This window comes from Strix uralensis, chromosome 2, assembly GCF_047716275.1.
Source record: "Strix uralensis isolate ZFMK-TIS-50842 chromosome 2, bStrUra1, whole genome shotgun sequence".
Classification (NCBI taxonomy): domain Eukaryota; kingdom Metazoa; phylum Chordata; class Aves; order Strigiformes; family Strigidae; genus Strix; species Strix uralensis.
This window is the reverse complement of record NC_133973.1, coordinates 70,669,624-70,683,465: the sequence shown is the minus strand read 5'-3', so window position 1 is coordinate 70,683,465 and position 13,842 is coordinate 70,669,624. Positions and strand designations below refer to the sequence as shown.

At 40.1% G+C, this 13,842-nt stretch overlaps 1 protein-coding gene across 4 annotated transcripts; it reads right to left on the bottom strand.

Annotated features, from left to right (window-relative positions):
• Positions 1-26: 26 nt before the first annotated feature.
• Positions 27-13,524, bottom strand: PCID2 (PCI domain containing 2). Of its 4 annotated transcripts, none has more exons than XM_074859216.1 (15): positions 13,337-13,524; positions 12,848-12,938; positions 11,313-11,402; positions 10,682-10,755; positions 9,890-9,955; positions 9,308-9,349; positions 8,766-8,820; positions 6,974-7,077; positions 6,154-6,229; positions 5,894-6,035; positions 4,688-4,788; positions 2,586-2,659; positions 2,290-2,415; positions 1,957-2,080; positions 27-944 (listed from the first exon to the last, which is right to left on the bottom strand). In XM_074859216.1, exons 2-15 carry the CDS (start codon positions 12,881-12,883, stop codon positions 855-857), a joined length of 1,200 nt encoding a protein of 399 aa, XP_074715317.1. In that variant the 5' UTR covers positions 12,884-12,938; positions 13,337-13,524; the 3' UTR covers positions 27-854. The 4 variants fall into 4 exon arrangements, with proteins under 4 accessions (XP_074715317.1, XP_074715319.1, XP_074715320.1 ...); XM_074859218.1 differs by having other exon boundaries at positions 13,330-13,521; XM_074859219.1 differs by lacking the exon at positions 13,337-13,524 and adding an exon at positions 13,032-13,312.
• Between the last annotated feature and the right edge of the window lie 318 nt (positions 13,525-13,842).

The window sequence follows — 13,842 nt, the reverse complement described above, 5'->3', positions numbered from 1 at the left end:
TTAGCGGGTAAAATAAAACCCAGCTCTCAAAGAGGGGAAAAAAATGTTTTATTTCCTTTAAAAATAATTAAAAAACCCCCAAACTACCGTCCCACTGCTATGGACAAAGTTATGTTGTACCACCCCCAAACAAAACTCCCACGGTAGTAACACTTAAAATAATGGATCCTGTGGCAGTATTTTCCCCAGAAGCAGAATAAAACAGAGTATGAATAAGTTACTTAGATAAGCTTTTGTTCATCATAACAAAAATGAAACAAAATGTTACCAGAATTAAAAGACCACAAACCCATCTGTGGGCACCTACAGACAAAAATCAACACGTTTACTTGAACCCGTAAGTATCACTGACACAGTAAAGCTTTTGCTGTCAAGCGCTTCTCTAGTTTTTAGAGAAAGCTTGAAGGGAGTATTTAATACCAGCAAGGTTATTGAAGAGACTTTTAAAAAAATGGGAACTATGAAAGAAAACACTTCCATTCTGAACACAAGTAACAAAGGATGATACTCTCTCCTCTGAAAGATAAATGCAGAAATACTAACACAAAGTATTTTGCAAGAGCTTTAAAGTAGTTTGGAAGGAATTTGGAATGCTTTGCTTTATTTCCTCATGAAATACTTTGAATGATCTAGAAAGCCTGCGGAAAGTATCATTGAAAAGTTAGCATTTCATTCCAACGCACTTTGTAACACTGGCAGCCTTGGTCATTCTGGGAAAGAAGCCACAAACAGTTCCTGGTATTCCAGTCCTGGACACGAACCAGGTCATTTACAGTGTTCTCGGGGTGATTAGGAGCAGCTCCACTGGGCAAGCTGAGCATCTGAGAAGTACTTGCATGGATAAGACGCAATACTCAACACACTGTTGACAGCGGAGGAAACGGGTTCTGCTTACTGACCACAAGCTTTTGATGCTGATGAGATATATAGCCTTTAATGTGACCCTGGCAGAAGGAGAAAAAGACAGCGTTAGTACCGGAAGCTGGTAACACAAGGCCTATAATCTCCGCTGTCTTCAGACTACATCAAGCACAGCTATGTGTGCATACTCAATCACCACTGCACTACTGTACTTAATACCAATAAGGATCCAATTTATGTAAGTGGGTCAACTCACAGAGAAAGCAGAAAGTTGGAACCATAACCATGTTTGCATACTACTAACGGTGCTGTCAGGCTGAGAGCCTGTTGCCAGGGCCCTCTACTGGTCTGCTTACAGTTCCTTGAAGAGACAGAGCTCTACACAACTGTTTCTAAATTTACACTTGCTCACTTTAAAATCAGGATTTTAATTAATCGCTATTCCCTACCTAATAAACCAAATGACACAGTACTTCCTTTTCAGACACAGTGTTGTAACACCAAAAGAAATCTTCCAGTGACCTAATCCCACCCTCTGATACTCTTAGACCACACCAAATAATGTTTCAGAAACAGAGAAGTGGTTCATTTTCTTGCTGACACTGCAATGCTGCTCCAAAACCTCAGATTTATTAGAAATCTCTCGACTTCAAGCCTTTATCTGTTCATGAGTAGTTGAGATCCACTTAAAGACAAAATGTGAAATAGACCCAAAGAGATCTGTTTTTTATTTTTTTCTCATGTCAGACTGGCAAGAGTCTCCTACTTCAAATGCAGAAGAACAAGTCTCTTTTTCGTCCCAGTTGCAATTTTTGTGTTTTTAAATCAGTATATATGCATATATAGAAATGTTGGTACTGGATTTGTAATGAAAAATTCAACATCAATTTTAACCGATCCCTGCAAAACAGGCAGGAACTAGAGGAAGCCTTCAGGGCAAATGAAAACATTTCACTTTGGGCACAAGTGAATCAACTTTTTTACACAAGAAAACCTGGGATTACTGATATGTTTTTTTGAAAGACATTTTACTATCTACCTAGTATTTTTTACTGTCTGAAGCCTGGAAGGACCAAACAAGTGGTCAGCACATACCATATATATAAGGTTAGCTAAAATGCACTGGACTTCATCAATATCCACATCATCTACTTGCATGAATTTCAGGGCAAACAGAAAGGCATCTAGAGATAGCTGATGGGTTTTGAGTAGTAAATATCTGAAAGAAACAACAGGAAAAGATCTGTTATTGAGAAGCAATCACTTAAAAGTTCTGGCTCTTAGAAAAATGGCCTTTCTACAATAAATTTACTTTAACAGGAATTCAGCTCTCAGAGAGAACTAAGGAGCATATACGGTTCTATCTCAGTCCTAGGTGAGACCATATTAAGTCTGCTTTTGCAAAAATGTAGGGTTTGTTATGCTTACACTTTCTTAAAGAGATTTCTGTACGTGATGATTTTCAGCTTCTCAAGGATAAGAAAGATTCCACATCGAATAAAGAAGGTCTCATGCTTTGTCAGAGCATCATTCAGTAGGAGAAGATTGCCTTCACTACAAGGATGAAGAAATGAAAACATGAGAACATCTCACCCAAATGAGCAAATAAATTGTCTGACTTGGTAGAAATATCCCTCCCCTGCCTTCCTCAATCATCTCAAATAAATACCTTTTACTTAATACTTTTTGAACTAACACACAATGCAATAAAACAATCATCATACCTCACAGCCTTTGTTACTTCAGCAAACTGCATAAGGTCATACTTTTTTAAGAGCTGAACTGTTGGCATATGGCCCTGAAAAATAAATGGTTTCCAAGTTTTCCAGGGTAAAGTCAAATGCATTTTAAATATAATCTAGTAAACTATAAAAACATTCGTTAGAGAAAAAGACAAATGTTTAACCACCTTTTTTTTTTCCTACAGAATGAGAATAAGAGTACTTGTAAGACAATCCCCTTGCCTCCATCAAACACCTTGTAGCTCAACTCACAATAATTATTTATCATGGTTTAGGGAGTCTTAGTATTTCTTAATGTTGGGGAACAGTAATACTTGTAAAATCAGGATCCTGTGACATGAGGCCTATGCAGATCCAAATTTTATGTCATGGCTGTATGATCTAATCTGCAAACAGAAGAACTACAGGAATCCCAAGCATTACTAATAATACAAGCAGTGCTTCAGCGCTGTCAAGTGCTAGCTCAGTCTGTAGCTATGCCTCTGTGCGGAAATAAAAATGTACTCTGAAAAACCAAAACCAAACACACACACAAAAAAAGAGAGAAGTTTAAATTTAAAGAAACAAAATTAATTCTCATTGCTAGATCAGGTAAGACTGAACCACCTACACTATCACAAGGAAACTTTGTTTTTTTCCCCCTGCACAGCAGAGATCAGATTGCACATTGACTTGGGTCAGACTTTAAATTTAGTTACCATCATGCTATGCTGTTGGTAACTCCTTTGCTGGTTGGAGGATTAGCTGAGAGCAGGACTCAGCTGCATGTTTACTGAGAGCTGCTAGGAATAAAAAAACCCATCCAAGCTATTTTAGTACAGTTTAAGGTTAGTGCTAATGTTTGGGCTCCAATTAAAAAAAAGCAACTGTAAAACCAATGACCTTCATCTAGATTCTTTAGTGTCTTTTGTACACTAAAACTGCTCCTGAAAAGCCACAGTAATTCCAGGTGCTAACGGACTCAACCAGTTTACGGCACCCAGTCAGGACTGGGACAAAGTTTTTAGGAAGACTGTTAGTTTTCCTTTGTCAACCCTACCACTGATTGATCTGAGTAAAGAAAGTCAATAATCAAAAAATGAAAACCAGAAGCCAATTACCATACCCACTACGGTTCCCCTTTACCCAATTGACACTGCAAGGGACAGGAAAGGGAGCACTGAATAGAAAAGGGAGGATGGTCATAAAGAGGCTGAGGCAAAGGTGGAAGATGCAAACTCACAGAAGCAGGTGGTAACAACATTCTCCATGGGTAACTTCAATAATAGGGCCAGGAACAGGAAACTCTAAAATCTAGTTTCTGTCCCCTCAGTTACACTGAATTAATTGTTAGCATAACCCCACTAACTCAGGGATATGCAAATGCTAGCACAGCACATGGGGAAGGACAGGAACAAGAGGCACAGATGCGCTTAATTCTTTTAATAGAAAGATGAAATGATCAAATAGTTACCAGTCTTCATTGATTTGTTCAAAACCAAAATGCTCTACTTCATGACCCTTCTAACATGCCTCCAATGGACAAATGTAAAAGGTGCAAATAGAAAACCCAAAGACAGGAATCCTTTCTCTCCTGTCACAAACCCCCCTCAACAGTCTTCAGCCATCTGTTTGCACATCCTCCTTCACTTCACCAGGTGAAAGAAGCAGACAGATTTGTGCTGGTGAATCCACACATTCCCTGGTCCATCTGTGCAGCTCATCACCAGACGCACTGGCACAGACCTGGGCACTCAGCTACATGACAGAAATTACACTGTTAAGTGCTTCTCCAAAGAACTCAAAGTTATCTTTATTACAGAAGCCACCTCAGGTTGCACCTTTAGGAGGGGTGGGAGGAAGGTAGGAGGAAAGGAGGGTGGGGTTTTGGTTTCCCCACCCCCCCTTTCTTCTTTCCCTTGTTGCTATAAATGACAGTTCAACGTGTTTTGTCCTCACACAAGAAAGTGTACATATACTGGCTCTTATGGGGGTCAGACACAGATAGCCTCTGAATTCCAATAAGGGGAAAACAAGAACAATACTGAGCATCAGTTTGGTTATCTGATCCCCAAAAATTATTCAGAAGAGTAACATCTACTCACCAACAACATTTTTACTGGCAGCAGGTAGATCAAAATCATTCTTTTGTTCTTCTGGCTTGAGCGGTGACAGTGCTCAAAGGCAAATGACAGATACTCTTCAGCTGCAGACACAAATAAGACTGCTAGTAACATGAGTCAACAACAAAAATGGATCAAAACTGTAACCCAAATTTTGTGCTCAGTGTCCATCTCTAGCTTGAACATATGATATTTGAAATTATACAAACTAGAATCACACCAATCAAAATACATTAAGAAAAATGCTGTAAGAGTTATTGGGAGATTCACACAAAATACAAAGTATTACCAGAAAAACAAGCCTTCCTTCAGAAAGTCAAAACTTGTCAAGGTCTAGATGTCAGAGATGACAGTTACAAGCAATATTGGAGTTTTCAGCTCATTTCAGTAACATTATTGTGCTACTATTACAGGAAGGGAGAATCTCAAGAAGCGCTGATGAAACAGAACTTTATTTTCTAAACTGACAGATTAGGTTCTTCAGTGGATGTAAGCTGCATGTGACGCACGCATCTGCTGAGCTGCAGAAACGTGCCAGTGAGATCACACACCATGACAACATGAAAATATCTCACTGGTTTTCACCAAGAGAGAAAAATTACAAGCCTAACAGGCAGAAGACACCCTTTAGAGTAAGAAAACCAGCTCTAGAATAGATTTTGGTCAGGGGCTTCAGTTAGCAATAAAAGATGTACACCTTAACTCTAGAAGCATTTCTATTAGTGAATCTATTAGAAATCTCAGAAATGCGCTTTCTACATCTTCCAAAATCAAGGTACTGAGAAACTAATTCTACAGTACAGTTTGCTGAAGATTTCCTACACACCATACAGCAACTTGAAAAGGACGAGAGAGTCACAAAGCCTCCTTTGTGAAACCTTTTACAAACCTATTCTTTTGGATGCTCATACATTTTATTATGCACACACATGATGTGTAAGACTACAGAAAACTTCACTGACATAAATATTCTAAAATTGAGCATGTATTACAATTAGAAGTGTCATGTAATCTCATCTCTGATCTGCCTCAGCCTGTGGGCCTCGAATCTTTCAGCATAACTTTTCCTTTGATCAATGCAAACACAACAGCACCTTCTATGCACATTTTGAGTCACACACACGCGACATCAGACAGATTTCACACCAAACAGCAAGACTTTAAATCTGTCTTACTGGCACATAATACCTTGCTTAAAGTCACTGTCAAACATGGCTTTGCGTCCAACATAATATCTGTATGTAACTCGCTGTGCCATACTATATTCGTCCTTCAGATTTGAGCTGTCAATTGCTCTAATTAAGGGCTTACATAGATGGAGCTTGTTGATCTGTTAAAAAAAATTAATTGTATTTTACTCAGTGTAGATAGATAGTATCATATAAAAAACGGTGGGTTTGACTTAGAAATAAAAAAACAAAACACAGCTTACCAGACTTGAACCCTACCTTAAAATAAATTTTAAACAGCTGATTCACAAGAAATAACATGCCCCACTTCTTGGAATCTTCAATGCCTGCTCGACTGTCATAAGAAAAGAAAAAATGAAAAAACCTACTAGTACTGAAGACTGTAAGAAAATTACAACTTCGTCCTTATGGTAAACTCCCTCCATAGATATTTTATGTATTTTTAGGGTAAAAATAGGTGTCTGAAAATAAAAGTCAAGGCCAAACTCCTTGTCTTAAACCATATCAGCACTGTCAAAACAGAACATGTGTTCCCACCTTAAGTTTAAACAATTCTGCTACATTTCTTCTCAACATAAGAAAAAGATGTCATACAAAATACTACTGATCTACATTAGTGCCCTCACTCCAGTCTGCAGATGACACATACACTAGCATAGCAGTTGCTTATAAAATTCAAGGTGAAAGAAAGATGGAAAAAAAAAAAAAGCATTCTCTACCCTTCAGAAGTATTAAAATTCCTAAGACCAGAAACCAAAGAATCACCTCTTTTCCATCTAATCATAATAAAGCAAACTTCACAACTGAACAGGGCACAAAAGCGTTAATAATCTTTTCCAAGAAACAGGCACATAATCAGTCCCTCCCAACAACATCTGCTAGGAATGTGAAACCTGAAGGGAGGCCTCACCAGCTGTAGTTAGTAGTCAAGAGAGAACAGACTATAAATGAGAGGAAATGAGCCTCAGAAGTGTTCATTCTTACCCAGATATGGTCTTAGTAAGTGGGAAAATCTTGTGTGGAGTTAATTAAGTTCTTAGTTTAATAGTGCAAGTTCTACAGAGGATCTTTCACTTACGTGTCACTGGCACAGACTCGAAAACAGCTCATCAGCAGTTCTGCTGCTTTTTCCAACATGTCGCCAACTTTGCTTTTCCCTTTCTTCACTAGCTGTTGATCTGCCTGTCGTTACACAGCAAGAAACAATATGTAATTCTACATCCTGGTTCTCTGGCTTCGGAAACAAGTTTAGTTCCTTAATACAGCATTTTATAAAGTAGTAGAGCAATAGATTTGTCATGCCTGCTATCCCCCAAATCTAGAAGGCAGTCAAGCTCACAGAAGAGAACACTCAGAGAGGCTCCTGAACGTGTACCAAACCTAATGCACGGGGGGACAGTCCTCTGAGAATAGCACTGAGTGCTATTACCTTTAGTGCCACTAAGCTTAACACAGCTCTCAGAAACCTAAATTCAGGATCCTCTGATAGCTGAACTGGAGCATTAACACTTCAATGCAAGTTTTCAAAAAACAAAAGTCTGGCAAAAAAATGTATTTTGAAGAAAAGCAAACTAAAATGATTCCCCAGTTATGGAGTTTGAGTTTTAGAACTTATAATTAAGCTTCTTGTCACAGCCACAAAGGCTAGATTTTATTTCTAAATCATATTCAACATTTTCTAGTAGTAATACACACTGCTAGGACCTGAGACTTTCATAAGAAATGGAAAACATATGTTACAGCCGCAAGAGAAAAAAAATTAGTTGCCAACACATGGGAAAGATTCATGCACTGATTAATGCAGAACTTGATAAAGTGGGGGAAAAAATAGTGAAAAGATATTTACTATGTGCTTTCTAAAAAGTTTTATTGTAATGCTTGCATTCTCACTAGCTGAAACATAAGGAACAGAAATGGAAATGCATCCTTTGCTGCAGAAGTCTTCTCTGTATCCATATCATTTGAACCTACTAACATTAGAAGACAGAGTTCAAACACTTCCAGCATGACTGATCCCACTTTCCCCTTTCTCATGCATCTCAGATACATGAAACTGCCTCATTCAGACTGAAAACTGAGACTTGTTACAGAGCAGGCACACACACACACACACACACAAAATATTCTCTGTGCAAGCATGCCAAAGGTGGGTGGGCACAACAAAGTGCTGAGGGGACAAACACTGAAAATACTGGATATTGCCAAACTCTAACCTAACCTGAACTCTAGTTTCACCTCTTCAGGTAAAGTGACCAGGAGCAAGATCACAACCCTGCCACTTACCCTGGCCTAGCAGTTCTCAACAGATCCCTACACAAGCTACTTCAATTCCCTAGCCTGAGAAAAATAATGTAAATTTGGGTGTTTTTTGCTTGTCAGCAGTTGTATGTGCTCAGCAAGGGCTCCAACGAGCATCAAAAACAGTACACAGAGCTGGAAGAGGGGAAAGGCAGCAACAACTTCCCTCTTCAGATGTGGTAAGTGGTTAGATTAGCTCAGTTGTCTGGGATATCTCTACCCTTATAAAGATCTCCACCAAATCCCAAGGATACCCCATAGAAACAGTGAGCTGTGCCACCATGCTACTCTACAAAGACAGTACTTAATCACTTCATATTCTCTAAGCAAGTGCTGTGAGTTGCATGCAGGTCCTCAGAACCCCTCTAGAGTTCAACCTGCAAATGGGAGGTGGGCAGACTGAGCAACCTAGTTTTTCAATAGGACTGGACAAATTTAGCGTGTCAACAAAATCCTAAACAACGAGTTAAACAGTAGTGAGCAAAATTAGGCTATGTAATAAAGTCTAAAATATTTCCGCTGTGGAAACTCCTAACATAAAAGTAATGACGCTGTTAATCAGCTCTACTTACATTATTAGCAAAAATTCGAAGATCGAGGGCTACAGCATACATAATAGGTAAAGCCCTGGAAAAGTAAAACATAGATACTTAGTATGGGCAAATCATGCAATAAGTAAGACATGAGAAACAAGCTTTTTTTTTTTTTTTGCTAGTTGATCATAAAACAAGAAAAATATACATTAATCTTTAAATAAAGAAAGATGAACTTTTTAAAAGGAAAGGTCTTCAAGATATCAGCATTTCAGAAATCCTACACTGGAGAAAGAATTAATTCTACAACCTTTTTTACTGTAGCTTTAATACCATCTCACCGTTAAGAAAATTTTTCATGTTTTTACTTATGGAACATTCTACATAATTAAGCTCAGATGTTTTAGTTTTCACACTTTTGGATCTAAAAACTCAAACAGGCAGCAAAACCAATTAGGCTGCATTTAAGTGTCACTGGGGATAAATAAAAACTATAGGCACAATTTTAGTTGGACTACTACAGTATTATACCAGCAAAAGATGAGAGTCTAGTTTCTAGCAGCTCTCTGTGATGTACTCACCAGTTTTCTTCTTTATGCGCCTGAAATGCTCGCAGGAAAGATGTATTGTATTTAGGAGAATTTAAAATGCTATTAAATGAAACACAGATTTAAAAAACAACAGTTGAATGGTACCATATCTTACTACATGAAAGGGTGGAAACCAAAAAAGTAGATGAGGAATCAGGATGCAATGATGCAGTAGGGAAGAACATGGGCACAGCCACGCACTCCTTGGTGTGGCAGCAGCAGTAAGATACAATGGCCACTTGGAGATAAGATGGCAGCTTTCTTTATCACTATCTTCCTCTCTAGCCAAGTACAAACTGGGAGGTATATTAATGGATTTGAGGGTCTCTTATACTCTGTGAGAAATTAATTTTCTATTTTAGAGCCAAGTGACAGATTCCTTCTTAGTCCTACAGAAAGTTGAAAGGAGAAGAGTTTATCTTGATTGTTGTGCTTAAGAACCTAAACAGCGGAAGTGTATTTGGAAGCAGACCACATTCTGTTAGATGTTAAAAGGGGTGAAGATAACTTATTCTACTAGAAGACATATAGTTAATCTGAAAACAATATGCAAGATATATGGAAAAAGGATATTGGACAATAACTGTTTGGCATTTGTAGGCTTCTATAAAGTCATGGTTTCCAACAGCGTAAGTACACCTGTCAAAGAAAAGGTGCATTAGAGCATCAGAAAATATCATATATGTAAGACAAATACTTCTTTTTGCCTCTTACCAGGCATAGAGCTTTACTGTTTATTTAAGAGAGATATGGAAATATGATTAGAAATGTTCCTAACAAAATGGCACAAGTATTTTAACACAGCACTAAGCTTGATAATTGTAGAAGACTGACCCGAGAGATGAATGGGGATTTGTTTCTATAAAACGTACAGTATCAACTGTAATATGCTAATGCTTATTGTCACCAAGATTAGCACAGACAAAAAAAATTTCAAGACTGTTGAAAGTGAACTAAAGACTGTTCTAATGCATAATTTTTTTCAATAAAAGCCTCACAGAATTACTTAGGCCCTAAAGCTATTTTAAAAGTACTTTTATGACTAAAATTCCCTTTTAAAAATATTTCCCTTACTTATTTCACTCTAAATTCTTGTGTAGCTAGTAAATGCAGAGCAAAGGAAATAGCTAGCAGCAAAATCAAAGCTGTGTCAATGACTATATGCAGATGACTGCCAGATACATAAAGCAAACTTTACATGGAGAGGAAAGAGGTCGTTATTTCCCACAGTTTTAGCATTATTTATGAATAATACCAAGTTTTCAGATATAAGCCCTTTAAAATGGCTAAGTATACTTGAGGATATCCTTCCCCATCCCTGCTGGATGCCTCACAACTGACTTTACATTCTGAGTCCATCTTTACCTTAAGTGGGCTGCAAACATTTCATCATATGGTGGTTCCAAAACTTGTTGACACTTCTCCTCTGGAGATGGAAGCTACATATAGAATAAATCAATGAAACATTAAGGTAACATTCAATGCACCAGACACACAACATCATATGGGTATTTTGTCATAGCAGTTTTATGCATATATGCCTTTGCTATCTATCAGAACCTTAAGTTATATTAATAATCACATCCGGTGTAACAAATTGCTAGTGTGCACTCTGATTCCAGAACCTGATTAGAGCTAGCCTTCAATAAAAGCATCGGAAATGGATATAGCACAAACACTGGACCCTTGCCACCCACTGGTTTTCTCCTTATAGTCACTTCCACTGTGCTATGTTACTAACTAATATAGACCTGGCCAGAAGGGACTTTCAAGACTGTATCTATCCAGAAAACAATTCAAAGTGGAACACAAAAAGCCATCTGGGGGAAAAAAAAAAAAATCTGCGTAAGAATAAAAGGGAAACAAACCTACAAGAGGATCCTGCTCTGACCTGCGAAACAGATTTCTGAGGTTTCTCTCCAATGGAAAGGAACCCATATAGAGTGCTAGGAAAACTGAAAGCAAAACAAAAGAAAGGTCAAAACCAGACTCTCACCTGTAGCCTTGGGTTTGCAACATGTGGATGTTTAAATGATACCAATTCTGCACAAAATTGTCCATCTCTGCTGTCAATGGCTTCTTGTACCTACCAAAGAAAACAGCCACATTACAGAATAAAACCAAGCCATGCAACATATTTACACATGACTACAGAAGCCACCTTCTTGTTACCGCTGTTCATCCACATCAACTCAAATGTAAGCTTTTAAAGGTTTTAAAACTGAATTAATCAATACCGTACTTTCAATACACCTATTTTTCAATAGGGTATCAGGGAGAAGGTAGGAACACTATTGTAGTTTTTATTTGTAGGATATGGGCAAACCAGAGAATCCCCAAACAACTCGCATGGGATTAGCACTGTAAAACAGCAGTTGTGATCCAGATTTGGTTAAGCTTTTTAAAATTCCAGTTGGACTTATGGGCATCAAACATATATGTGAAGGCATAAACAATCTTCGAGTAATGCTTAAAAATGAAGACAGGTAGATTAAACACACAGCTGTCATTCCAAAGGCAACGTCTGATATTAGATTAGCATCTGTACAGAATATGTCTGAAACCTGTCAGGACTGTAAATGTTATATTCTGTGGGAGAACGGTTTAATTCTGCTTTTTGCTAAAGATAACTCCTTGTAAAAAATAGTCTGAGCAGCTTATTCTGACATCAAGCTGGAAATTTCTTCAGTTGTAGAGGTAGTTTTAGATATTAATTCTTAAGAGTTCCTTTCCCACTGCTTGTGCTTTATGTGCCGTATTTTTGTGTCCTGATGGAAAAAACCTTTTTTGCTGTATGGAAAGCTTGTATCAAATAGGAAAAATCATAGACTAAAATAGCAAGGGAAGCAGCAAAAGAGGGAAAATCAACTCCTTAAACTTTTTCAGAGATTGGTGGGCTTCAAAAATAAGAAGTATTTTTCTTATTAAATGTTAAATGGACCGTCAACTAGACAAGATGCTGACTTTACAGAGCAGATCACTGTCCTGAGAGATTTCAGATGCTCCATTTTTGAGACTAAAAACCAAACAATTACTCTCTTTTTGTGCCCTTCACTCTATTGACTTGACTGAAGCGAGTAAGATGATAACAATGACGGTTCAGAAAGAAGCAGTTAGAGTGATCGCACTAAAAGCTTGACACTGAGGGGTTCAGTCCAGCCAGTATCCTTGTGACTGCTCCTGTTTCTCCATCCTTCATGCCATACACGTTGTTGTCTCCGCATTTCTGCACTCCTTAAATTGCCAAGCTGCATGTGTGCCTGCACGCACACACAATCCCACCACGTTAGTTCTTGTGGATAAATTACTTTGCTATCCATTATATGAGTAACCATCACACTTTTCAGAAATTCCAGGTATAGATCCTTGTCACACAGCCAGTATACTTAATACAGACTTAAGAATTATATTTTTTTTACTACAACAGACATTCTAGGTTGATTTATTTCTTAAATAAGGTAACATATTTACAGCAAAGAAAAATACATCCACATGCTCTAACTGGGCCCACAAATAAAAAAACTTGCTTACTTGCTGCAAATACTGATTTATGGTGATGTGCGCCATTAAAATAGAAGTCGAAGAAGCAGGAGTCCCAAATAAAACGCAGTTGTATCACATTCTGCGAAAGGAACAGGAGTTTAAGAGAAAAGCAAAGAGAGGGTACCTCGCACAGATCCCGTCTCCGCTCCGAGGAAACCCGGGATGACTTTACCGAGCCCCTGGCCGGTGGGCAGCTGCTACCAGCCTACGGGTACCATAACGCAGCCGCAGGGAAAGCGGAGCCGAGCACGGACACGCGCTGCCTGCCGGGGGGAACCGCGGGCGGAGGGGGAACCCCGGCCACAAAGGCCCCGAGGAGGGCGGAGAGCAGGCGGTAGCAGAGGCAGGAGCGCGACAGTGGGACACAGCCCCACTGGCCCACGAGTGCGCACAGGAACACCCACCCACACACCCGCCCCGGCGGCCCCTCCGCCCCTCGCCACCAGCAGCCCCAGCCGGCCCTGCCCCACCGCACACCCATCCTCAAGCCACGGCGCGGTACTTCCGGCAGCCGGTACGACGCATCCAGCAACTTCCGCCGCGCTTCCGGTACCCGGCAAGGCGCGGGGCGCGAGCCAGCTGCCAAAGGGCGCCCGCGCGCCCCACGCTCGAGGGGCAGCAGGAACGACGCAACGCGTCACGTGACACCCTCCCGACTCCCGCCGCTTCCCGCCCCCCCCCCCATAGCTGCCGCCTCACATCTTCCCCGCCCACAGCGGCGCCCTGGGGGCGTGGCTTTTCCCTCTGTAGCCAATGGGAAAGCGCAGTGGGCGGGGCTGAGGGCGTGCGTCGGCGATAAACCTCGTGCGCGGGGGCATCTCGCGGGCTATGGGCGTGCGGCCGCCGCGGTCACTCAGAGCTGCAGCGGGGGGTTGCGGGAGCGGTTGGTCCCGCTCGCCCTTGTCCCCGCTCGCCCTTGTCCCCTTACTGCGTCAAGGGGGCGAGCGGTAGCCTCCGTGTGCCAGGGCCCCAGTGACGGAAGC